The sequence below is a fragment of the Euwallacea similis genome, chromosome 26, assembly GCF_039881205.1.
Source record: "Euwallacea similis isolate ESF13 chromosome 26, ESF131.1, whole genome shotgun sequence".
Lineage (NCBI taxonomy): Eukaryota > Metazoa > Arthropoda > Insecta > Coleoptera > Curculionidae > Euwallacea > Euwallacea similis.
The window spans coordinates 871,230-897,700 of record NC_089634.1 but is presented as its reverse complement, the minus strand read 5'-3'; the positions used below and the strand labels follow the sequence as shown (position 1 = coordinate 897,700).

Here is a 26,471-nt window from a genome sequence, read left to right as displayed (position 1 = left end):
ACTATAGCTAGTTTGAACCCTCCCATCTCCATTGAGTATGTAAGAAATGCGCTGAAACTGAGCAGGAGTAGAGCTGCGGGTCTCCATGGATTGATACCACAAGATCTTGCGGCTTTCTGCCCTATGAAATTGTGTGCCTTTTGTCCTTCAGGACTCTAAATCTTGCCAGCTTCCTTGGTGCTTATACCAAAAGGGGGAGATGAAGGAGGCGTAGGGGACTGACGTCCGTTGACACAGTCATCGGTGTTGGTCCGAACTCTCCTCCATGTGTTGAATGCAAGGTTGGCAAGGATGTATATTAACAATAATCAAAGAGGGGTTAGGAGGATGGAGTGTATCGCCTGGAGGGCCACACTTTACATGCTATCATAAAAACCAGAGGAAGTGCCTTAGGCCGTACAATCCGCAGGGACACTGTGTCGCAGCATTCAATCTTAAAGGTTATGAAGCGTAAGGGGTAGAAGGGCCCATATTCACAGAATCACATAAGGGGTGCTACACAGCGGTAAAGAATGGCATGAAGAGCACCTCTCAGATTCCGATGCGCAGAGGGGTCAGGCAGAGCTCTATTTACCTTTGTGCTGGATGAACTCATTAAGAAGCTCCAAGGAAGTAACGCTGGAATAAGCATCGCAGATGACACGCCAAAAGCGGTTCAAGTCTATGCGGACGATATCACTCAGGTTTCTTTCAACTGAACCTCTATTGCAAATTCAATGCGAGCAGAACCGTTAAAAATACTCCCCTCCCTATTAAGATAAGTCCTGCAGCCGCTGTTTTTATGGCCGAAAGAATGAAGATGAATACAGACTATAAAGAACGAATAGCCAAATATTAACTTTCACTATCGGTCGACGTGCTGGTGAGAAATCTCCCCGCCACCTCATACATATTTGAAAAATCTCTCATCGGGCTTTTCGGCACATATTTATTTCATGCGAGCGCTGGCTCTTTTAATATTTCAAGCACAGAAACCCCTAAATTCAGGCATAAAGCCGAAAAAATACACATCAGCCACCACCAGGAAGGGAAATTTAATTCCAAAAACGATTCCGGGAAGTTTCTTACCACTTGTTCATTGCACCGCATTAAATTAAAAGAAGACGAAACTAATTCGTCTCGAATTAAGGTGGGTCTTAAATCAACGAGGCCCCATTAGAAACGAAGGCTTTTTTATGATTGCTTGGCAGCGATGGGGCCCTACGTAAACTCTGCCAAATTAAAATTGCACCCCGGGGGAATATATTCCCCTTCTTTGTTTTCCAGGTTCAGGCATTTGTCCGAGAAAGGAGGACTGTTCAGGACAAAAACGCACGGTATCTGATCAAACGGCAAATTGCTTAGAAATTGGACTTTTGAATCTAACTTTGCAAAATGTAAAGATTGCAATCGTGGATACTTTTGAATCTTAAATAAAGGGGGCTTTGCATGTTTCCCGAATATTCAGGCAAATTGAGACATTTGCTTTGGGAGCATTTAGTAAAAGACATGTAATAGAGCACCGTCCTTCTATCTCAAGATGCCTTAGCCAAATTGCGGCCTGGCCATTTGCTGCTGCTTTCAGCTACAAATCATCAGGGCCTCCTTGCTATACTCTTTATGGAGGAACGTGCACGCATAGTGCATTTCGTATTAGATACAAATAGCGAATTATTATTTGCCTTAAGTACATAGTCCTTGCTTATAGCGCTTTTTGATGTAAAAAATTTTAATTCCATTTTGAGCAACTCACATCCACTTAGGTGCTTCAAACACCTTAAAATTCAATTTCAAACAATGTATACATAGAGTGATTCACATCGCAACGGACACAGAACAAGCAGAGGACTTCGAAACAAGTCGATTTCTCGCATCGAATTTTTCTCGTCATGTCTACTGCCCAACAACCGTCTGGCACATATTAGTCTCAGAATACATGTAAATTGAACGTTTTCGTTTAATGAGAAAATTGATATGCTGTTAGTATTGGGATTCTGCGAGAGTAATCGCCGCGGAAGTGTAGAGGAATACTAAAGAAGATTTCCTAATCGTATTATTCCAAATCGTCAAACATTTGCGAACGTTGAAGGGAGAACTCGGGAAGCGAATTTTCCTTACCAAAGTAACGCTGGAGGTCGCGTTTACGCAGTGAACGCAAGAAACGGGGCGGCCTTTTGGAGAATAATGACAATGAACCCCATTAGGCGTTCCCGAGGAATATCCCCGACAATTTAATATTCCACAGCCCACATGTATCAAGTTATACGACGTAATCTACTACATCCAGATGCTTTTAAAAAAAATTCAAAAATTGCTGTCTTAAGACCTCGAGCCACTTATGAATTTCTGCAACTTCATCTTAGATCAGAGAATTAATTTTCACAGAATCATTCAGTTTCCAATTCGATGGATATGTCGAGGAAATGATCCTCAATAGTGGCCTCCGTGATTACCAGATTTAAATACATATGACTTTTTCCTTTGAGGGAGTTTAAAAGAGTTTGTATATTCGATGCTCGTTGAAACTGAGGAAGATTTATGGCTCTGCATCAATCATAAATGTACCAGTATAAAAAATGACATTCAATTATTGAATAGAGTAAACTTTAACTTTCGGCGACGGGCATATTTATATGTAAAAGAAAATCGCAGCAATTTTAAACGACATGTTTAGCCAACGTCTCAGCAACCGCAGGCTTAGAAAAAAATTACAGGAAAAATTGGCTTGTTTTCAGGTTCCCTATATGCACGTGTTCTGTACCAATTGTGTTGCTAATTACCCTGACGTTGCTTTTACTACTGGTACCTTGACACTAGTTGCATAATTAGGAAGGTTTCCCGCCTGTTTTCTGTCACTTGCAGAATTAATGCCCTCTCATTTAGAAGGATATGACGTTGTGTAGTAAACTTTAAGATTTCCTGTTTCCCTTCATCGAAACTTATGAGGATCTGAAGTGCAAGAAAGTTAAAGTGACCCCCGGAAGCAGCCGGAGTTTTCCAATAGATATGGACGTTTTTTAAATGCTTTTCCCCTAACAAAAATGCTTTTAATGAGCCTTTGCATGTCTCCGAAATATCCGTAAAAATTGAGGCATTTGCTTTAGTAACATTTGGTAATAGCCATGTAGAGTTCAGTCCTTTCGCCTCAACATGCCGCAGCAAAATTGTGGTTTAGCCCTTCGGAAGGTAACGGGCCATGTGGTTTTACTTGAGTTCGTGTGGTTTGTCCCTGATCCTGTATATAATTGGGACTGTACAAGGGTCGAAACTTCCTCAAGGAATGCTCAAACACATATTAACTGTTGCATTCCTTGAACATCTTTTACGATAAACCACATCAGTAGTAAGTAGTATGGTGAAATACCTAATAGTCATTTCAAATTTGTTTTCGGACAAACAAATGGGGTCTCGTTAAGTAGTTGAGATGTCTGTAGAGTGGAGTTTTTTGGATGAATTTCCAGTGATAAGGGTCTGCACTCAGTGACAGCTCTAACAGACTCGCCAAAAATCTGTGGTCTTGTAATTGACGCACACTCACGCCATTAAAAACAACTATAGAGAAATTCAATTTATCTCCCCTTCCATGCTTTAAACTCAAAGTATATTGAAGAGCAGAAGGATGTTTTTATTTCTCCCTCGAGACACGCATCAGCTTTAAAACGTAGCTACTCCTTATCCAGAAATCCCGAAATCCTGGCAGAAGAGGCGTTATGCGAAAATCTAATTTCAACTGGAGATAGGAAGGAAAGGTTCTCCTCAAGGAGGTGAAACAGACTTACGCGTTTTGGACAAGAATTCGCATGCATATTCGGAAAACTTTAGATTTGATTGAAAATTTCAGTCTTCTTCTTCGTTGAACAAGGAAGAAGTCGGCGGATAAAGTTTATGCACGAGTAAATCGATTTAAAGGCAATTATACTGGAGAGCAGAGATCATGTTTGAAAACTGCAGATTTCTCTCGAGAATTTAAGTGCACTAATGAATAATTAAAATCCATATTGTTCTACGTATAAATTCGCAATAGATCTGCGAATCATCTGAGTTGTTAGTAAATATGTACTTTTTACAGAATGATGATGCTCCTTTCCACCATTGTCAAATTCATAATACTACTGTGTATTATTCCCGTATATTTGCACGAGAAAATATTTTCACTGCAGGTAATTTACGCCAAAATTAACAAAAATATAAAGCAAATTGATCCATGATTTGCCAGTGTTAAAACATTTGTAATGACTTCATCATACAGACGGATAAAGGTCGAGAATTTTAGAATATTTCAGCTCTCATTTTATAATTTTTCAAGACTCAACATTTTCCGGTGCGCTCTTGTTTCTCAATATGTCAATCGACGTTTTGAAATTATAGGAAAATTTTAAAATTTATGCAGAGACGCACTAAGAAATTCAAGTTTAATTTTTAAATATTTTTCTATAAAAAAAATTCTGTGAAGCTGAAAACATCGAAGTCAAGCCTAAAATGCATGTGCCAGAATTTCTCAGTCCTTATGGCGCACCCCTCATGTTTAATATTTAAGCCAAAATGAGATTTCAGTGTTTCCAACTGTGTGGTAATATATTCAGTATTCAGTGGTGCATCACAAAGTAAAACATTTCTATAAAACTGAAAACTTTAGAACGACGCACTGGTACTTGATATTTAAATTGAAATAGGTTTTTTCGGTACGCAAATTTAAGAATACCAATTAATAATTATAAGTCGTATTAGTTGAAACAGAAATTCTCGATATGTCCGCATAACTCTTATTTTAAAGCACCAAATTGCTTGAACATGTAGCTTGATCGGGGAGGGGAATTTTCGAATTCGTGGTATTACTGTTGGTCCTGACCCCATTAGATATATATGATAAAATAGGTTAATTTCAGGGGAGTTAGATCTAATCAAATATCTCGCAAATTGATTTATGACCGGCCTGTGTCCAAAACATTTTGAGTTCATTTCATTATTCACAGATCGATGGAGGTCGGGAGTTTTGCAATATTCTACACATTGCCCCTTATTGCAGGTATATTTTGCTACTGTTATCTCTGTCGCATGTTCAGTTGTCTAATTCTAAAGTTAACACCACTTTGTTGCACATAATCGTACAGATCATTGCTGTTGCATAATCCAGAACCCTCCTTTGCACACAATCGATCACATAGGATTTACCGGAACGTCCTCAGCCGCACTGTGCACGACATACCGTTCATCTTGCTCCGAGTTTTATGGACGTGATATATGTCATAACCTGATACAGTTTCCACTCTGTGCTTTGAATATAGAGGCTGAAATCCGTGCAACGCCTCCCTCACAAAAAAATCCAATATGTCTCAGATAGCGGCCGATTTATTGTAAAACCTGTGACAAAGAAGAAGTCGCGGACGCTGAATCACCCCGAAATGGCATTTCCTGTCCTTTGACAGCTGGACAATGGACCATTGAAGCAGAGAGTCACTGCAAATATTTAGTTTGTGTTCGATAAGGGAGTCCGCCGGACACTGTTTGTTAGAAGCAGTTTATTCCTTTGATAATGTGTTGTAAAAAGCGGACACTTAAGAAGATTCCTTTAATTAAGTTAATCACGCAATTTATCCGAGAGAAACGGGGGCGAGTGTGAACGGAGATAATAAAGACAAAATATTTGTCGGGGACTCAAACGAGTTAAGCGAGGGATTAGACTTATTGAAATCCTTATAATTCTATTTCCGAGTTGGGTAATTTTATTGCAATTCTTGAAAGTCTGACGGGAAGACAAAATGCGGCCGTAAAAACATTTTCTAATCTCGGAAATATGCCTTTCGGCATCAGTTTTATTGCCGCTCATAAAATTCCGGAGACCTCTGAATTAGCCTCAAAATGCTCTATTTCCTAGGCGGCGCGATAGCGACCTGGTTGGTTTATTTTGTTACGCAAGGAGAGTACGGTTTATATTATTACATAAGAAAAATCCATACCAGTGGACATTTACGTGGCACTAATGAGCCCGAGAAAATTCCCGTAACACTATAAAATAGTCGTACAACTGCTCGAGTCATGCTACTTATTTTTAAAAGCGGCAACATCGTTCAAGGAGCTGTGCATAAACTCTGAAATGGGACAGTAGGTCTTGGATTTATTCTTCAAATTTCCGCTTCCTATTTGGAGTAAACTGAGATGATTTAACTTCCAGGATCTGACAGGGTGTAGGTGCACTTAGCAGAAACATACGCATGACGTCGCCATTCTCGTGTTTTTCCTTCGTTGGCACTAGATCAATGAAAGCTCTAGGACAGCTCTAAGACTTGAGAAGGGTCACCCGGATTATATGGAGATTTAATGAGGATTTGTGTCAACATTCTCGAAATAAATATTTTATTTCCTCTGTATCTTGACGAAATTGCTTCACTACAATTGGACTGGAAAGAACGGAATCAATTTTTCCGATCCGGCAAAATTGGGTAACTAAATAAAAAGAATAACGCCCGGAAAGCGTTTTCTATTTTCCTAGTGACAATATTTTAAAATTACGATCATAAAAGCAAATTGGGACATAAAGTGTAGACAAAGACGCCGAGAGGCCCGGATTAAACAGTGCGGATTTCATCGATTTTATTGCCGCCCGGATTTTGACGTGAGTTTCAATATTTCCAGCACGAAAACACGTTTGTTTTCTCGTTAAAAATTTTAAAACTTTTTAGATTCGAGTCGCTATCAAGAGGAAAAAATTGCTCATTCCTGACGTCGGCACTTCAACACCTGAAATAACTCGTCCCGACGACTTCCCGAAATCGGGCCATTTATTAAGCCAGACTTTTTGTCCAGGAAGCGAGGCCTTATCGGCGAATTCCCATTTGAATACTTTGACGCAGACGGAGGTATGCACGGGGTGTGTTGAGATAACGTCACCTCTGTGATCGACAGGTGAGAATTTGCGCCCGGCTTATCTTGGCTTCGAAACAGCCCCACAAAGAAAGTTATAAATGGTGGACGTGTTAACAAGGGACATGCCTGTTACAAATCCCGACAACCTGCTGTGTGAACCAGCGATCTGATGCAGAAAATCTTGCATTTGCATTTTCTGATTAAGTATACGCTATAGGATTCGTCGACGGAGCGATGATTAAGCGCATGTTTATTCATGATAGATACTTTGAAAAGGCGGCTATTGTTGTCTACAACCTTTCCTGCTATTTCGCACCCTCGAGAGAAAAAAAATTGACTGGAAGACAGTCTTATATTACATACGAAAAAATGATATTTTCTTCTGAGTAACTTTCCCACATAAATCACTTCTCTCAGGCATAACCGTAAAATATAAATGCAAAATACACCTCACCTTCAGACAGCCATTCGGATATTCCAGTCACGCAGCGTACATGATCCGAATAAAGATGGGGTGATATTAAATTTCCAAGGGCTCTTGGTCAATTATTATCGGTGCAGGATGGAAATTGTTCCACGCTTGATTGACTTAAAAATATTCAATTCGTTGCTTCGATATAAAGGAAATTGAGATGATTGTGGCCGTCCTGGGACACATAATATTCATGATCAAATAGTAATCTTATTTAAAAGCAAGGAAAATTTGCATTTTACGAGGCAGGGAAAACAAAAAGGCGTCCGCTGAAGTAATCAATCGATACATCATTTGACTTGTAAACTTCTGAAACGGCGGAGTTTTAAATGAAGTTTTTTTGGGAAAAAGTCGCTTTGAAGTTACGCCAACAATTTCCGGGGCTGAAGTTATCGTTAAAATGGGGAAGCTTCATTAAAAAAAGTTTGAAAAGTTTAGGTCGTATGTATCGCAGAGATCTCCGCCACCGAAACCATTTTCATTGTTGTGCCTCATTTGTTGTGAAATATGCTATTTAAAATAAATTGCTTTCTTTTATAGGTTGATGAGGGGAGAGAGTTTTTAAATCCGTGCGTTTTTCGCCCGGCTTGAGTTTACTCGTATGAGAAAACTAACCAACTGCAGATTAGTTTCAGTTAAAATTCGTCAATTATAAATCAAATTTATTCCTGAGTTGCTCTTGTTTAAAAGTATGCGGTGCATTTAGTACCGAAAATGCCTCCAGTAAGATAGTGGCCACGCGCCTTCGGCCCGTGTCAACAAGTTGTCCTACTCGTGTAGAAAGCAATTTTCGCTATATATTTAAAATCAATTTATCTGCAGGAGATCCCATACTCATTTCTTTTCGTTTCCGAGTAATATAACGATTACCAAAACAACTTCGCGTTTTAGAGCTTTTTGAACTGATTCCCTTTAAGCCTTGAAACCTCAGATTCTTTCAATGGGACATTCTGCATATTATCAAGTATTTACGAAGCTGCCAATTACAGAGAACAATTTCTTACTGCACTTTTCTATAGCTATCGTTATCGATTTTAGAATTATATAAGCTGCCGTGAGGAAACGTTTTAAAAATTTGGGAATCCATATTTAAGCTCGCTGAAGCTTCACTTCCTTAGATAGAATATTGGTTAACATGAAATTTATTTACTTTGCTCCCTCGAAGAAAAAAATATGATTATTATAATTAATTACTGAAAGTGAAGTTTGATATTGCCGAGAAAATCTGCTTGAAAGTTGAAAAAGTTATAATAAGGTTTACTTTTAGGTTGAAAGCTTTTAACCGGAAATTGAATTTCATGACGTTGTTTCCCGTTAAACAGAGGAAAAAAATGCCCTATATAGGGGACTGTAAATATCCCGAGAATCTAAATATTATTATAGACGTGTAGGGTTTTCAACGCTGACACATCCGAAGCCGTAACTCAAACGACGATTTTTTGCTCGATTTTCCACAAATCGGGATAGTTAATGGCCTCTCCCCGGGGACCCAGATAAATGGCGGCCATTTTATTTTATTTATGCCAACGAAATCTGGATATTTACGTTCCTCTGGCTGTCCGGGAACGCGGGGCTTCGCTGGACGGATTCCCCAACGTAAATCGTGCGGCCTTATTACAGAAATTTGCGGATCCCGTGAAATTTGCCGTTTTAGGAACATATACAGACCGATGTTTGTTCAGTTACATTTGCTTCTGGGGCGTCTAATTATTTGGATGTTAGAAAAATTTGCGAGTGAAAATGCGAAGTTTCACAGGGGCATCACATGCGAGACCAAAGCCGACTTAATCTTTCGGATACTAAAAAGTTTAAGAGGGAAGAACAGGGAAGAAGGCTCGACGAGAAGCGCGGGTTTCGATAATAAGAGTATAATGATAAGGGATGGGAAGAGGCAAACTTTTGACAAGAATTATTGTTTGCTTTTAAGCGGAAAGATATGTTTCCGCCCGAGGGGTCCACATCCCTCTATCGGAGTAACACAGTGAATCTTCAATAATGAAAGGGGAATACTTCGGGTGTTCTGCTAATGTATCTGATGATGCCGTACGCCATCTGTTGGCTGAGGGCTAATAGTCTCGACAAAAAAAAGGTACGAGAACGTCGTAATTCTTCTTCGCCCGTCGTTCCCTGGGCCCGACCTCATATTTCAGGGAAAAGGGAAAAGAAGGATTGGCCAAAAACTAATTAGTTGAATCGTTCGCGGTCCACCGATCACGAAAAGAGGCTCAAGGGATAATGGAATTATGAATCATTCCACTGGATGGGTTGTTCCATCAATTTTAGAGCGAATATTAATAATAAACATTGTCACTTTCACTTCTAAGGAGAGAGAGAACAGTTTGTCTGCTTCTACCGTTCAGTAAGCCTTCAAAGTAAAAATCACAACAAATTCCTCCAGGTAGACTTTTCTTCACAGGAATATGTATATATTTTGGGCTATTTAATCTGGCAACAGCCCCCAACGTGAAATGCCAAAGTAAACTGTTGTGCCCTCTCTATCATGAAGCCATCCTTTTCTCGCACATTTCCTTAAACCGAAACGGAAGATGTGACTTATGCGCTAACTGCGTTCAGACCTACTTCGCTACTGAGAGTAGCAGAATCAGTGCAACATATTCCGTCTTTGTCGGAGCGCGCTTAAAAGATAAAGATGGACATGTGTTATCCGATAGGTGGTACTGAGCGTAGGAGTCACGATACTGCACAGTGGGGGCAATTGAGAATTTTAACGGGCAGCACCAATACTAATAATTTTGCTGCAATTTTTATTAAAAAAGCTTACTTATCGAAGTTCCCATTCGTCCATTACCGCACATACAATTGCAAATTTACACCCAAATATCATATCCAACTAATTGACCGAATCCTGGTCGATTTTTTGCTTTTCCCGTACATCCGGAAGGGATAAATAGAAACCGAAATTGCATCGACACAGGAAATTCCGAGCGAAAATTGCGTTCATGGTGCACGTTTCGCATTGTTAACCACCGGTAACCTTTTAAATTTATGCATAATTGACGTCTCAATTGCCAGTGGTATAACCTTGATGTCCCCACCCTTCCCGTCACAAATTAAATCTGTAAAAGAAAGTTTCGGGTAGCAATTTACGACTTGCCACATCGGAAGTTTGTTCTGCTTTGATCACGTCCTAAGCTGGAGGCACGAACTCCAAGAGTTTCATTGCCAAAAAATACTCTAAAAGCTACTTTCTTGTAGATACTCGAATTACGGAAAGTCCTATATTCCATTTGGCTGAGCCGGCAAACTCGTACCAACATGTCTATCGAAAGTTTAAATCGGTCTTGGAAAACTTATCTCGCCCGGAATTTTGAATAACGGAAGGTGAATATAAAAATTAATCAGTAGATGCGCGTAACGAATTAAAAATGTGCTCCGTGTACACAGAGGACGAGCACGAAATCCGATTCAGGACGTGATGGCCCGGAAAAGACAATTCCATTGTAATCAAACTGCGCGTATTTTAGATTGGGAGAGATTTATGCGTAAAGGAAATGGAGGGTTTCCTTCAATTCTGGGGTTTCCATTTGACGAATTGGAGGGGATACAGGCGTATGGACAAAGGCAATCGTTCAATCGGAATGTCTTAAATCAAACGTCTAGAGCTATTAACTTTCCAGTTGGAACGTGTCCCAAGAACCCAAGAATTCACTAATGTAAACACATTTCTTAAACTATTAAGGATTTAGTCGGAGTTCGCGTGTAGTGTACCATGGAAATATTCCATGTGTTTCACAAAGTTCCATGAAGTATTCCATTTATAACATGTAGTAGCTTTCGTTATTTATGTCAATCAAACAGGCAGCTTTACAAAATCCATGTCCCTCTCTGCATCCCAAATAAGTAAGCATATCACGTAATAATAAGTCCGAGCCGGGAGTCAAGACAATTTATATACTTTATGACGGATAAGGCTGCTAATGTAGGCAAATACGGGGCAAAAGTTAAACTAATGGGATCTTGGCTGTATCTGGCATAACAAACTCTTTTCCTTTTTTTTTTCACTTTAGAACGATAACACAGTTACAACCAACAAGTGCCCCTTTCGGCTTCTTGGCTTTGATCCCCTTCGGGATCATTCATTCCGAGGAATGTCCGGATACAAAAGCGGAAAAAATTGATGGGGTGGTCAGAAAAAAAAGACGAAACGACTGGGCTTTTGTCGCCCTTTTCGACCGTTATTTTCAGGCCTAATCAGGACCACATAAGAAAACATTAATTAATTACCGTGGCCCTATAAGGACGGCAAAAAATCGGGCTTATTAGGTTAGGTGCCTTAAAAACATCTGTGTAATTTGCGGAAGCGGATTTTGTTCCGGGTGGGAGGGAGGTTGGACATTCGGCAAGGACAAGAATGGTCAGTTACCCAACGAGTGCGGAAAGTGATACTTCACCACATGTTGATTGCAGTTGACCGAGCTCCGTGAAGCGGAGTTAGCATTGGAGCTTAGAGCTAAACATTTATAAACTCGAGGATCGATCCAGATTTGGCATCGCCTAGGCGCTGAAAGATAAATACCAACAAGTTTAACTGGCGTTTGAGGGGAAACCAATTTTATCTTCCTACCGTGGTCGGGTACAAAATTGCATAGAGGACTTGCAGAAAAATTGGACACTGGTCAGAATAATTGGTCGAAACAGAAAATTCTTTCTATTCCCTGATGTAAAATTTATCGATTTTTAATTATCGAAGAAACCCCCTGATGAGACAGTTTGAAGCCGAAATCTAAAGCTACGAGTTGACGCCCACCTTCGCCGTCCAATGAAATTAAGCGCCGGTAGCACGAGATTTTTGAAAAAATATGTTTTTTGTGCTCAGGTACGCAACAAAACGCTAAAATGATACTCAAGCTGAACTACGAATCCAGCCCTGACGTTCTGCACTGGCACGGAAGCCAAATCCAACGTCGAGATTTGAAATTTGGGTTGAAAGGTGAAATTACAGGCACAGCATGTTGGTTCCAACGATGTATAATTTGATCCCGCAACATATCCAGATTTGCGACAAGATATCACCTTGTAACCTGATATCTTGCCACCCTCATTGATACCATTCAACGAACATTTACTTAGGAATAAAGACACAAAAAGACACAGCGCTATATAAAAAATTGTAGTCATTATGGAGCGCACTTGGGTCCGGCAACCGGCCCTCGCCCCCAAAATCTCGGGTCAACCGCCCAAGCGCGTCATTTTTCACGAGGCGTCTGGCCATAAGTTTCGGGCAAATCCCCCCAACTATTTTCCCAAATTAAAAGCTCCTGAGGCCAACCTAAAAATGTTGGAATCGCTTCACGTGGATTTATTGAAACTGCTTCCTGCAAGCGACATCAGAACTTGAAAAAACAAACCTGTATGAAGAGCTTTCAATTTCAAGCTTCAACGTTTGCGACATACGACACTGCCTGGCATTTTAACGATTTTGTTTATTCGAGTTTGCAGATTTTCCCCATTCCACCGCTCAGCTATGACAAGGGTGAAGTTTTATTTCATACAAAGAATCTGTGTTTGAAGCTCAGAAATTGGTCGTTTATAGGAGTTTTTTCGCTCTGCGAGAATAAACTTTCTTCTATTTTTCCACTATATTAACTAAGAGAAATATTTAATCTTGCCTGCAACTCGCAGAGGAATCTTACAAATAAATTCGCCTTTGTTTTGCTCGGACTGTCCACGATTCGGGCTGCAAAAAGACGCAGAAACGGAAATATATTGTGCCCAGAAACCGCAACAGTCAGAGGCGTAGTTTTACCAGTTTTACCAAGTAAGTTCCGCTCAAATTATTTCACGCACGATTTGCTCCCTGGAAACGCGAGAAAATCTTAATCCTGCAGTGAAATGAGCGGCTTCCTGCCGGAGCTAAACTACCACGTCTCAGCGAGAAAATTTCCAAACTGAGACCGAACTGCAATCTGATTGGCGTGTTTATTCGTGCCGATATATATAGACAACCCGGCATACATCGGTCCCGCACATGCATCACAACTTTCGTGACATTTAAAATGGGTCAGCCGTCCACAAATGTCGTATTTGCGAGGCGCGTATGAGAGACAGATCGTAATGGCAGCGCCGCAAATCAGCCATCTTTGAAATATGGCGGACCTGTCAGCGTAAATTGCTTTGTTGCCGGCACGCCGCGCTCATCAATTTCGTCGCTTTGTAAATGCGATGCTTTGCTTGATTTGTGCCAAAAATACACTCGGTTGGACAAAAAATCAATGTTTATTTGTATACTCCGAACGCTTCCTGACTTCGCTACAACTTAATTTAATAAATCGAGAAATATCCCATTTCGTGTTCTCTCCGGGAAAATGTAGCCAACACAGCTCAAAACCTAAATATAAAACTCCTTTGAAACGCCATAGAACTTCACTGAAATCTCCAGGAAAGCGACGAAGGTCTCGTACAACGTGAAAATCTTCCTCAGCAACCCCAGGAAGACCGGTACCGCCTCCAAAAAAACCGCTATCTTATGGACGGCGGTTTCTTGAAGTTTTTTTTTAGCTTTGGATCCACATATTCGTTGTAAGCCTTGGACACCATGACCAGAACTGGCTCGATATAGTCGATGGGGGAACGTTTCCCGATTTGGTGGTTATCGAGCGGCCGGGGGGTCGTGGGGATGATCATGATGTTGCCCTGAAATCGGATTAATCGAGTGTCAAGATCACACAGAGCTCATTGAGACTGCTCCTGGAAGTTTAAAGGTATATGCAGTGAAAGCTGGAATTACTCGCGCAATACTATTAAGTTAAATAACAAATTGGTTGCGCCACTGATCTCCACGAAGTTTTAATGGTGGAAAGTTGTTATCGATAATTCACTCCAAAACTCCAACTCCAAAATTTTCTATTAGATTCTACGATTTAGCATGCGATATATCAAAAAGCAGGGACGTAATGAGGAAGGATTTAAAGGGATGAAACATGCTTATGCTCTAGAGGGCTCAGGGGCCGATATTCAAAAACTTCTCCTTAAATTTTGCAGGACGACTGCCTTTTTACCTTCCCTAAATCACAAAATTTAGGTCAAGAATACAAAATGTTTTTGGTTTTATCTTTACCCGATCTTATCTAAAAAATTCGAGATGTAGTTAGGAGGAATGTACATATACGATTAGCCACGCCACACGTTCATTAGAAAATGTTTGACTTCCCACCATCGTAGCCCAATGAAATTTAGTTTCAGATTAGGATCTGCCATTTTGAATCTGAGTAAAATGTTTTCAAAATGGCGTCACTTCCGGTCATACCGGAAGTAGTTACCAACCTCTTTATTTACAATGGAACATCCTAATTTTTCTGTCATTTTTGGATTTCTCATTAAATTTTAAGGTCAGTTTATGCAAAGTATCTTATGTGGAATCTTATATGGAAAATTTGAAAATTTTGACAACTGTAGGATCCCACGGAAATCGGCATTCGGTCCCTGTCCAGAAACGGTCCAGAAAATCTGAATAATATTTAATACCGAATTGAATTCTAGAATCGAAAATGCTTTAAGATGCAGGGTGTCCCATTTCAATTAAGCAAGTTCTTGAAATTTGAATTTACGCACTTTCGGAGGCATGTTTCGGATGGTTGCAGAAGGCTATTTGTCAAATTAAAATACGTCAAATCGAAGCTTATTAGATTTTCTTTGAGCCTCAGAACACCGCCTCCAAAATTCGCAGCGGTTAGCGTACAATACCGATTCTCGTGGGATCTTCCAACTGTAAAAGTTTTAATATTTTCCGGCATAACTCGGGAGAATTTTAGGCATAAAGACACTTTACATAAACCAATTTTTTCTTTAAGGTATTAAAATTAATCGAGAAATTCGAAAATGGCAAAAAAATTGGGGAGTTTTATTTAAAATAACAAAGTTGACAGCTACTTCCGGTATAACCGGAAGTGCCGCGAGTTTGAAAATATTTAATTTGAATTGAATATTTTCAATTCTAGCTTGAAACCAAATTTCATTGAGCTACGCTAGTGGGAAGTGAAAAATATTTTTACCTAAACCTGAGCGATAATTAAATATCTCAAAAACAGAAGATATTCCACTGTTCATGGTCTCTTAGAGATCTATTATTTTGGGTGCGTTGAAAAGCGAGAGCAATAGTAATGTATAGAATTCCGAACTGATAAGAGTGATTCACACAGAACTTAGAGAAAAAAAATGAAACTCACCCTTTTATCCCTCTCTCCACCACCATTCTCATACTCTTGCATTGCTATTTTGAAGAGGTTAAAGACATATTCGAGCCTGCTCATCTCGCTCAAGCTCCGTCTACGGCGCTTTCCTGTAATTTCTTGTCCATTTACCCCTAGAAGCTGATCCACATAGTGGTCCATGGTGTTCTGACACCCTCCAAGGGCGTAGCACACCTTGTATATGAACATTGGGAAAAATAGGGTAGTAAGGAGAGTGAGCCCCGTTGCTATCACTAAGCCTGCTGAAAACTTTGTGTTACAAGAAAGTAAGCTGATGCAAGGGGATGCTTACCTGTGGTTACAGCTGCGATGTTGTATTTGGTCCATTTGAACCCAGAAGAAAAAGGGTTGTAGGTACGTACAGGCTGGATTTCATTGGTTTGTACGCTTAAATCTGTAGGTTTGGTTGTGGCTATAGCTAAGCCACACGCCATTATGAGCCCCAATACCAGCAAGTTCTTCCTATAAATTAAAAAAAATCAATGGACGTAACAAGACTATTTCCTTTGTGGGTCAATATTCTTTCTTTCTTATGGAAATCAAAGGGGCAACTTTTAGGGCTTTTATTGCCCTTAGGGGCTTCCTTTACGATTGGCTCGATATTTACATGGAGAGAGGACAGTTATTGGGCTGAAGAAGACGTTGTTTAAGGGCACATACCAAGGGACCGCGAAAGGAAAATTTCTTTTTGTTTTATTTAGGTTTGATGAAAATATACATTTTATGGCGCATTTATCGCTCCCATCTTAACTGGTTTTTCGCCGTATTCATTCGTATTTATGGGCGGAACGTAACTCCCAATTTAAGAGGCGAAAGAAAACTTTTTAATATTAAAATACGCACTTACATTTTTGGCACCTTTATAAAAATATCACGAGCTCACTTGACGACCGACTGGAGGGAAATGAGCCTTCGCCAAACTGGTTCCAAGGGCAGTAACAGTCAAAATTTATTTGGCCGAAACTTACTCCCACAAGATAAGATTAAAACCAGGTAGCACAATAAAACAAAATTGTATTTTTGTCCCTTCTTCCCTTCCGTGGTGGGCAATTAAGGTGCACTTAGGCTGACGCCGCTTCCGTACCCTTGGCAGGTACAGTGGCTCACAAAAGAATTCGTACACCAATGAAATTTGGAAAATACAAAAAACTACCGCCTAGAATGAAACACTGAGATATAGAACATGCTATGAAAAGCAAATGAATCGGTGGAATTAAGAACAGTACAAGTCCAAAATCATGATTTTTGGGAAAATAAAAAATAATGTTTTTCTTATTTTTTATGCTAAGATTATTTCGTCTTTTGAACTAAAAATGTGTTTTGATATGTCATGCCCTTTTCAATTTTTCCTCAAAAACAAACGTGAGCTTGTACTGTTCTTCTTCTCGATGATATTCAGGAAGCTCAAGCAATCGCCTTAACAATGTAGTTTTGAGACTGTTCTACTCATTTAATGCAGCTTTGCATAACAAAAAAATGAATATATTACTTAAAAACAGCAAATTTTGGACTTGCACTGTTTTTAATCTCACCGATTCAAAGCTATTCGTTTGATATAAATATGAAAATGAAAACAACCCTGGGCACATAAATAATCATCATAATTCCCAAAAAAGAAGGGCCACAAAAGTATTCATACAGTGTTTATTTATTTTAGTTTTTTTAACTTATTTTCAACAAATATGTTATTTTTATCATAAAGGCCAAAAGTTCTTGTCAGTGTTAAAGGTTTTGACAAATTTTATATAGTTAACGCCAAACTAAAAGTTTCGCAAATCATCTATGACGAAATAACATGGCCTCATTGGTTATGTTTGTCTCGGAAGCAATATACAGGGTGGTTTTTAAGTTGTTTTTTTCCTTTTAACAGAATATAAAGGTAAAAAAAATAAGCGTTTTTTTATTTACCACTCTGTCCAAATATCAAAACTAACGGAGATACAGGCTTTTGCAACACTTTTCCAAATAAATGGATTGACAAAATGCTCCAGTGGCATGGCCTCCAAGATCACCAGAACTAACTTCATGTGATTTATTTTTGTGGGGTTACATGAAATCTTTAGTTTTTAAGACTCCGGTAAATACAAGGGAGGAATTAATTGCGTGCATAGAAGAGGCTGCAACAGAAATTAGAGGCAAACGATTTCGATACGTCGCGCGATGACCGAACAATGGTTACGTTACGCTGAACGCTGTGTAGAAATGAATGGTGATCATTTTCAATATATTATTTAAGTAACATTAAGTTTAGTTTCATTGTTGTTAAACAATTTTAGTTTTTAATTATCAACTTTAACAGCCTGTATCTCCGTTAGTTTTGACATTTAGGAAAAGTGATAAATAAAAAAAAACGCTTATTTTTTTAACTTTATCTTCTGTTCAAAGGAAAAAATCAATTTAAAAATTACCCTGTGCATCAAACTTATTTAGTTATCATTATCATGCGAAGGTAAAACGTATTAATTATTAAAAATATAATGAATAAGGATAAATGAATATGGTCATATAGGTATATACATAAAATATAAATAAAATATAAACATAAATATACTAAAACATGGTCAGAAGTTTTAATGTGACGTTATTTAGCTAAAATTCGATAATTCCAATGAGATATAAATATGATCATGAAAAATTTTAAACCAACAGGATTGTCGTCAATCGCAAACCCATGTTTGCTTATGTGCTGATTATTACTAGTTATTATTAGTTTTATTATTATTATTAATTTGATTTGCTTACACAATAATGAATTTTTTTAATTAAAAACATTTTTTTTATTAAATTTTACGATTGACTGTCCCGAAACAAACTATATGTATATCGCCTCAAAGATTTGTTCGGAAGTTCTGCTACAGCGTAGGGCAGCGCGACACAGAACTTTGATGAAGTGCGAGACTTTTAGTTTGGCGTTTACTATATGTAGTTAGATTTATCACAGTTCGCAAAATGAGTCGAAAAGGGAAAGAGATTTCAGAAGAAGTGCGTAATATAATAATAAAATCATTTTGGGAAAGAAACCTTATAGTGAAATAAGTCAAATTGTGAGTCGCTCAACAATACAATCCATTATTAAAAAATACAATTTGCCGAGAAATACATTAAATAAGCCAATAAAAGGATGACAAAAAATGTTAAATTTGCGTGAAGTTTGGAGCGTGATACGAAAAATAAAGGAAAACCCAAAAACTAGTGCCTCTGCATTAGTTGTTCAAATGGCGTTAGAAACAGGAAAAAAATGTACATCCAGAAAATGTCCGCAGGATGTTAATGTTTGCAGGATACAACGAAAGATCCCCTCGCAAAAAGCTATATATTTCAGAAATAAATCGTCAAAAACGATTTGCTTTTGCCAACAAATACAAAGAGAAAGATGAAAATTTTTAGAAAAATACACTATTCGCTGATGAAAGCGAGTTTAACCTACATAGATCTGATGGAGGAGACAAAGTATGACGAAAAGAAAATGCAGAAATGGGCCCCCAAAATTTAAGTGCTACGGTTAAACATGGTGGTGGCCATGTTATGGCTTGGGGTGCTATGTCGGCGGCTGGAGTTCGAACTTTGGCATGTATCGAGAATCTGCCACAATGTGTTAGTAAATTGAGGCTAGAAAACTGGATCTTGCAACAAGACAATGATCCGAAGCACTGCGCACGTAATGTTCAAATGTACCTAAACTCCTCGACAATCCTCCTCAGTCGCCTGATTTAAATCCCATTGAACATCTTTGGGAAGTTTTGGAACGTCAAGTTCGAAAACCAAGTTACCAAAAACGTATTTCAAATAGAGACGATTTGAAACTCGTTCTAGAAGAAGAATCGGTTAAGATTTCTCCAGAAATTACTAGGAATTTAGTGTTTTCCATGCCTAGACGTCTTAATGCTGCAATTTGGCTAATGAAGGCCCGACAAAATATTAAAATATGCACTTAATTCTGAAAATACTGAATGTACGAATACTTTTATGATGCTCGTTGTTCGGAAACGTTGTGATTATTTATATTCCCAGGGTTGTTTTTATTTCTATATTTATGTCGAATAAATAGATTTACTTTTCATAACATTTTATATATCTTAGTTTTTCATTTCATGCGATAGTTCTCAATAGTTTCTAAATTTTACTGCCGCACGAATGTCTTTGTGAGCCACTGTATTTCAAAGAGTCGGAAATGGATTCTTCGTCGGCGACATTTTTCCCGTATCATTCACATACGGTTTTTCAATGCTTAATTAATTACCACATGCAACATGTGACACGGTAATTAAACCCGGAGGGAGGGGGCCATATAGCAAATCTGTTGCCACCGCACAATACATTAAGGGTCAAATTCGAAATAATAATTCGCCATTAAATTTTGATAAAATAGGGAATTATTCAAATTAGGGCGGCATTGCACAGACCGTTTTAGGCAAATATTATTATTTAATTATCGGCGAAAAATTCTCTGTAGCAAGGATTAAATTAACCTTTTCAGAACAAAAATTTCAGGATCGATTGGGAATTTTGCTTAATTGCAATAAGTCAATTGAGGCTTCGGTAATGGGGCATTTTTCGGGATTACGTTAGTCGATATCGATAAAATCCCCCTTCAAATGGGGAATATCATAAATAATCTGGCCAAATCAAGTTAGCATCAGAACGATCCGTACAACTTTGCTCTTTGATTAGGAAACTTAATAAATGTTTTAAAATTCAATACAGACAGAGCTGGCAGAAGAAGGATCGGGTCTATTCGAGCGCGAATTATTTATTCGCCAGATTTGATTAACTTCTGGAAAAAGGAGGAAAACTTTGGCTCAGCTTGATTGCCCAGTTCGTGCATTGTTCCGACTTAAATAGACTTTTAGGCGAATTACAGTAGTCGACGATTATTTGAGAATTGGCCCCAGCCAGGGGCTTTTCCAGACGTTGCCTCTACGAAAATTGGAAAAAGCGACGCAATGCACAAGTACCATCTTATTGCCCTTATTGTTTGGACCAATGAGAAGGGAATTCAGGTTTCTGTTTACAAAATCGTTTTAAATCTCCGCCAAATTTTTAGATCGATAAAAAGCTCTTTAAGGTCTCCTTAAAAAGATCGTGGTCCTGAAACGTCAGGATTTTTAGGGTGCCAGGTGGTCCACATGAGACGGTCCACTACCTTATCTCAAAAACTGTGAGGTTTAGGAAAAAAGTTTAGTATAAAAGTTATTCATGAATTCCTATTTTTTAATATTTTCGCAGCTACAAGGAGGACCAGAAAATCATGGAGTAACAAAAATACATTTTTTAAATAGAATACTCTTGTGTTAGGGATACTAATTCTGCTCGTAATTATAAGTATTTTTTGTTATTACAAATTATGAAAGATTTTTAGCAGTTTTTGAGTTAATTCAATTTAAATTAAAGATAGAAGGAAAAATAAGCTTTTCAGAATTCTCAATAAATTCACATAGTATTAATTGGAAAAAAAATTGAAGTTAAAAACAAAAGGTTGTTCTACTAGTATATTTAGTATATTAGTTCTCTAGTATATTTGCTAATTTTCGAGAAATTTTATACAGGGTAGGAAAAAATATCCAAACTTTTCTCATTTGAAGTGCCTCAAACTAGATTTTTGTAAATAATACACCCTGTATTTTTTCTGAAAATGAATTTTTCTTATAATTTACTTTCAAATGATATACAGTATATTTCACGATACTAGCGATATGAAGGAGTGTACCCTTCTTGCATCTCCATTTATAGTATATTACAAAAAAACGAAGTAAATAGTGGAACTCAGTTGTCGCACTGCATGAGCTCTGCAATGTTGCCGGTTTGCTTTTAAATAGCCAGGTCGCTTGATTGTTATTTAAAGTTTTCTATAATATATAATATAATAATTTTTCTATTTAAAATTAGATAAGAAAATAAATACAACTCTAAAAATTGTTTCAAATACTTTTGGTAGTAAACTTTAAATAACAATCAAGCGACCTGGCTGTTTAAAAGCAAACCGGCAACATTGCAGAGCTCATGCAGTGCGACAACTGAGTTCCATTATTTTACTTCGTTTTTTGTATATTATAAATGGATGTACGCGGAAGCATACACTCCTTCATATCGCTAGTATCGTGAAATATACTGTATACAGGACGTTTCAGGACTATGGGATCAAACTTCTAGGGATTGTTCAGTGCGACAATAGAAGACATCTGAGTACAAGAACCCGTGTCCGCAACGGCCTTATGAGGCTTTAAGAGCGTTATGTGCAAAAATATGTTTTATCGAGTTTTAGTACGTTTTATTTTAATTTGTTTGTACAAAATAACACTACAGAAATTATTTAAAATGCCGTCCTTTAACTTCGTCAGTTCGGACAACATTGGACCGGCAGAAGTAGTCCAGTTTCGTGGCCTCCTAGGTCACCCGATCTAATACCTTTTAATTTCTTTCTGTGGGGTCTCTGGTTTATGAAACGCCAGCGGAAATAGAGCAACACCTGATTGTGTGAACCACTGCGGTATTTGCGGGCTTTAAAAACCATTGTCAAATTTTTAGCCAACTCCGCAAAAAACATGTACGTTGTTTAAACAGGTGCAATAAAGTTCAAGGACGATATTTTAAACAATTACCGTAGGGTTATTTTATACAAATAATATAAAATGAAACGTACTAAAACTCGTTAAAAACATTTTTGCACATAACTATCTGAAAGCATCATAAGACCGTAGCGCCTCAGGGAGACATTTGCAGACGCGAGTTTTTTATTCTTACATGTCTTCTATTGTTATACTGAACAATCTCTATACGTTTGGTCCCAGAGTTCTGAAACACTCTGTACATACATATATCTAAATAAACTGAAGAGATTTTACCTACTGAGCTGATTAAGCATTATTAAGACGGATAGGGGTATTAGAGGAAATATGTATATACCACGTGCATAGAAAATAGATGTACTCGTGGAAAATTTCTTTAATAATAATCTTTATTTTGAGTTTAGAATAATTTTTATGCGTTAAAGTTCGATAATTGTAAGACAATTTAATGATAATATTTAATTAGTAACTTAAATAGAAAAAATGGTGATTAATAATATTATATTAAGTAGCTAGGTATGTAAGATCTCTTCAGTTTAAATATATATGCACATTATTTTAAAGTAAATTGAAAGAATTCATTTTAAAAAAAACAGGGTGTCCCATTAAAAAAATGGTGTTTGAAGTACTTCAAATATGAAAAGTTTTTATTTTTTTCCCACCCTGTATGAAATTTTTATGAAATTAAAAATATTCTTTGACACAATGGCCCTTTGCTTTCAACTGGACAAATTTTCAAAGAATTTAATTGATAATGTGTTAATTTATTGAAAATTTCAAAACAGCTTATTCTTCCTTCAATATTTACTTTAAATTGAATTAACTTAAAAATTGTTAAACATTTTTCATAATTTGTAATAACAAAAATTACTTATAGTTACAAGCAGAATTAATAACCGCGGGAAAATACAGGGTATTCCATTTAAAAAAATGTATTTTTCTCACCTCGTAATTTTCTGGCCCACCCTGTAACTGCGAAAATATTATAATAAAGAATTAAAATTTACGAAAAACTGAATCACTTTTATATTAAACTTGTTTTTAACCTTACGGTTTTTGAGATAAGGTAGTGAACCATGTTACGTAGACCACCCTGTAATTTTGCTGCCGTTTTGGGAGAAATTTAGTGTTTTTCTCGTCTGGAAGCCCCAGGAAATATCGGTTTTTATTTCTTGGTGAAAAATTATTCTTCAAGTGTATCAACGAGTTCTACCGTAATTTAGTGCTAAAGTAAAGGTATGCACAGTTGAGTTGGTCAGTGTCCCTAAAGTGGCCCCTTCACAGGCTTCTAATCAGTGGAACGGTCGTCCCTGACAAAGGCTTGATTTATGGGGCTTTAATGACCAAAAGTTTTACACTATTGTCAGCGGATTTGCCGGCGTTTTTGCCCAATGAATCAAAAGCAGAACACTTTGTTTTTGTCTTATCGCTCACTAGACCCGAACTAGTTGTAAAAGTTTGTTAATGACACCCTAAAAAGGCAAATGCAGGCAGGGAAACTATCTACTCATCAAGTCCTAGTTAACATTCCCTCTCTGGCTTATAAAATTAGTTCAATTTCCAATTACTCGGGGAAAACAATGACGACAAGTTTCCGTCCATTTTTCATGGGGACTCGAGAAAAGCAGCAACTTGGCCGAAAGTCATAAATTAGCTCCGAATCCTAGAAACGCCCCGGCATATTTCTTAATAAACTTTCAACTTCTCGGTGCTCTCTCAAAGTCGAAGTTCAAGCACGACTTTTCAGATTAATTGATTTTTTTATCACTTTGTTTCAGTTATATTGGAGGAACTTGTTTTCAGGAATAAAACGTTTGAGTTGAGCCCAAAACAATGTCGTCTGTTCAGAACGTTTCATTTTTCTTGTTCCGACTCAGTTGCTTTCCCGTTGAATCTGTCCGTTAAATTTCAGGGACTTGCATTTTTAAGCACTAAAAGAGGTGCCAACGTGACTGTCTGTCCCTCATTCGACTGGTTGATTTTTTGAAAAAAATTGCTCCATGGGTTCTCGAGATATGTTATTAAAAAATCAAAATTTTCGAAGTGCTGCTTTTCGTTTTCATTAACTTATGCAGATCATACGTTGAACGTGAATACCTCAATTGAGGTCCTTGAGATTTTAAAATGTAGTTGCAGGGATTTCAAGGCATTTTCAAAATTCCGGAAGTATACAGGGTTATTTGCGCTATACGGCACGGAATATTGTGGCCAAAATACGAGGCTTTCAAAAAGTTTTATTTTTGAGCTGTATGGGTGTCTATTATGGCTACTTCTTAAAATTATTTTCATACTATGCAGGGTGTCCCAAAATCCCTAAAAGTATTAAAGATTTTTTTTTTCAATATGGAACCCCCTATATTTGATCACATTTTTGGATTCTCCTATCAAAGTAAGTATCTGTTTCAATAAGGTTTATAATGCTTAAAACTTAAAATGTTTTAAATAATTTGAATTTTATCAAAATTTAATCTAATTTTCATGTTTTAAATACTTAAGAAGTATTTAAGTTACGTAAGGGGAATTTAGTGTGAAGTGTAACAATAGACCATATTTTATATTCCAATCATAATAAACTTGCCATCTTGTACAGGGTGTCCAAACATTAAAGTTAATCAAATAGGAACTTTAAGTGGCTATAACTTGATTAATTTGAATACAACGCCATATTTTTTAACTTACCAAGAAATGTAATTTTTAGTTACCTATCGAGTGGTATCAAAGTATTCATAGCTAAGTCTTCGCGTTTTTACATATTACGCTAAAAAAATTGTTCTTTGCACCATTTAATGTTTTTTAATTAAAAGTTCCAAATCACATATTGACTATAACATAAAACAAAAGCAAAAAAATATGTATAACAGATGTTGGAAATGTTGACCGTCCATTTCCAAATATTTACAAATTATTTTTTTAAAACCACTGGAAACTCTGTAGAACATTTGTGAGGTAACAGTTTCAAACTTTTTTTTTATGCAAATTTTCATATCGTGTGGAATCGTCGGAAGCGTATTGTAGTAATTTCCTTTTAAGTATCCCCACATAAAGAAATCTAGAGGAGTTAAGTCTAGAGATCCGGGGGGCTAAATGAACTGACAGATTAAATGAATTATCTGACATTTTTTAAAACCCACAGGCAACTAGATAAATTGAAACTTTTAATTAAATAACTAAATGGCGCAAAGAACAATTTCTCAGCGTATTCTGTAAAAACGCGAACATTTAGCTGTGAACACCCTAATACCATTTGATACGTAACTAAAAATTACATTTCCTGGTAAATTAAAAAATATGGCGTTGTATTCAAATTAATCCAGTTATAGCCACTTAAAGTTCCTATTTGATTAGCTTTAATGTTTGGACACCCTGTACAAAATGGAAAGTTTATTATGATTGGAATATAAAATATGGTCTATTGTTACACTTCACACTAAATTCCCCTTACGTAACTTAAATACTTCTTAAGTATTTAAAACATGAAAATTAGATTAAATTTTGATAACATTCAAATTATTTAAAACACCTTAAATTTTAGGCATTATAAACTTTATTAAAACAGACACTTACTTTGATTGAAAAATCCAAAAATGTAATCAAATACAGGGAGTTCCATTAAAAAAAAACATAACTTTAACACTTTTAGGGATTTTGAGAGGCCCTGTATAATATGAAAATAGTTTTAAAAAGTGACCATAATAGACCCCCCATATAGTTCAGAAGTAAAACTTTTCGAAAGCCTCATGTTTTGGCTACAGTATTCCGTGCCGTACAGCGTGAATAACCCTGTTATGTCTAAGTGACCCTGCAGCTCAGAAACTAAAAGAGACATTTCAATCCGGTTTATGCACACAGGAGTAGTTAATCGAGACGATCAATTTGAGCCATTTTTGAAGGGAATTGCTCTCGGAATATTGGCGCTCAAGTACCAAAAATCGGAAAAATTTCGGAAAAGGCACTTGTCTTAATAACTCAACATTGATTCTATTTTGAACACGAACGTCCGAATTGAGGTCCTGGAGCCTTTGAAATGCAGTCGAGGGAATTCAAAGTGACCCAGTATCTGAGAAACTAAAATAGATATTCTGACCCGGTTTATATGGCTTGATTAATTTTTAATCTCTCCCCCCTCGTTGGGAAAGTTCGGGAAAGACGAAGAAATTTTTACCTAGACGACTTAATCGAGACCTGGAAATGCAGTTTGAGGCACATTTACTTTAAAACACTTAAAATAGGTTTATTCGCAAGTCTCGAACTTTTCACTCAAGACCGAAACAATGTTGTTTCAACCATTTGTGCTGAATGAGACAATTGTTCTGTATTTAAACTTTCATCATCATCTTCAACTTTGGAACTTGTTTTCATCCGTGCCGTGGGTGTTGCACG

The 26,471-nt window shown here is 37.4% G+C and overlaps 2 protein-coding genes across 3 annotated transcripts in view; one reads left to right on the top strand and one right to left on the bottom strand.

Annotated features, from left to right (window-relative positions):
* Positions 1-26,471, top strand: part of LOC136417131 (neuroligin-1-like) — a 64,823-nt gene that overhangs the window by 16,641 nt on the left and 21,711 nt on the right. The gene's annotated exons all lie outside the window — the stretch shown is intronic.
* Positions 13,638-16,446, bottom strand: LOC136417043 (uncharacterized). The gene is made up of 4 exons (XM_066402535.1): positions 16,373-16,446; positions 15,818-15,987; positions 15,502-15,767; positions 13,638-13,969 (listed from the first exon to the last, which is right to left on the bottom strand). Coding segments are annotated over exons 1-4 (612 nt in total). The 5' UTR covers positions 16,375-16,446; the 3' UTR covers positions 13,638-13,795.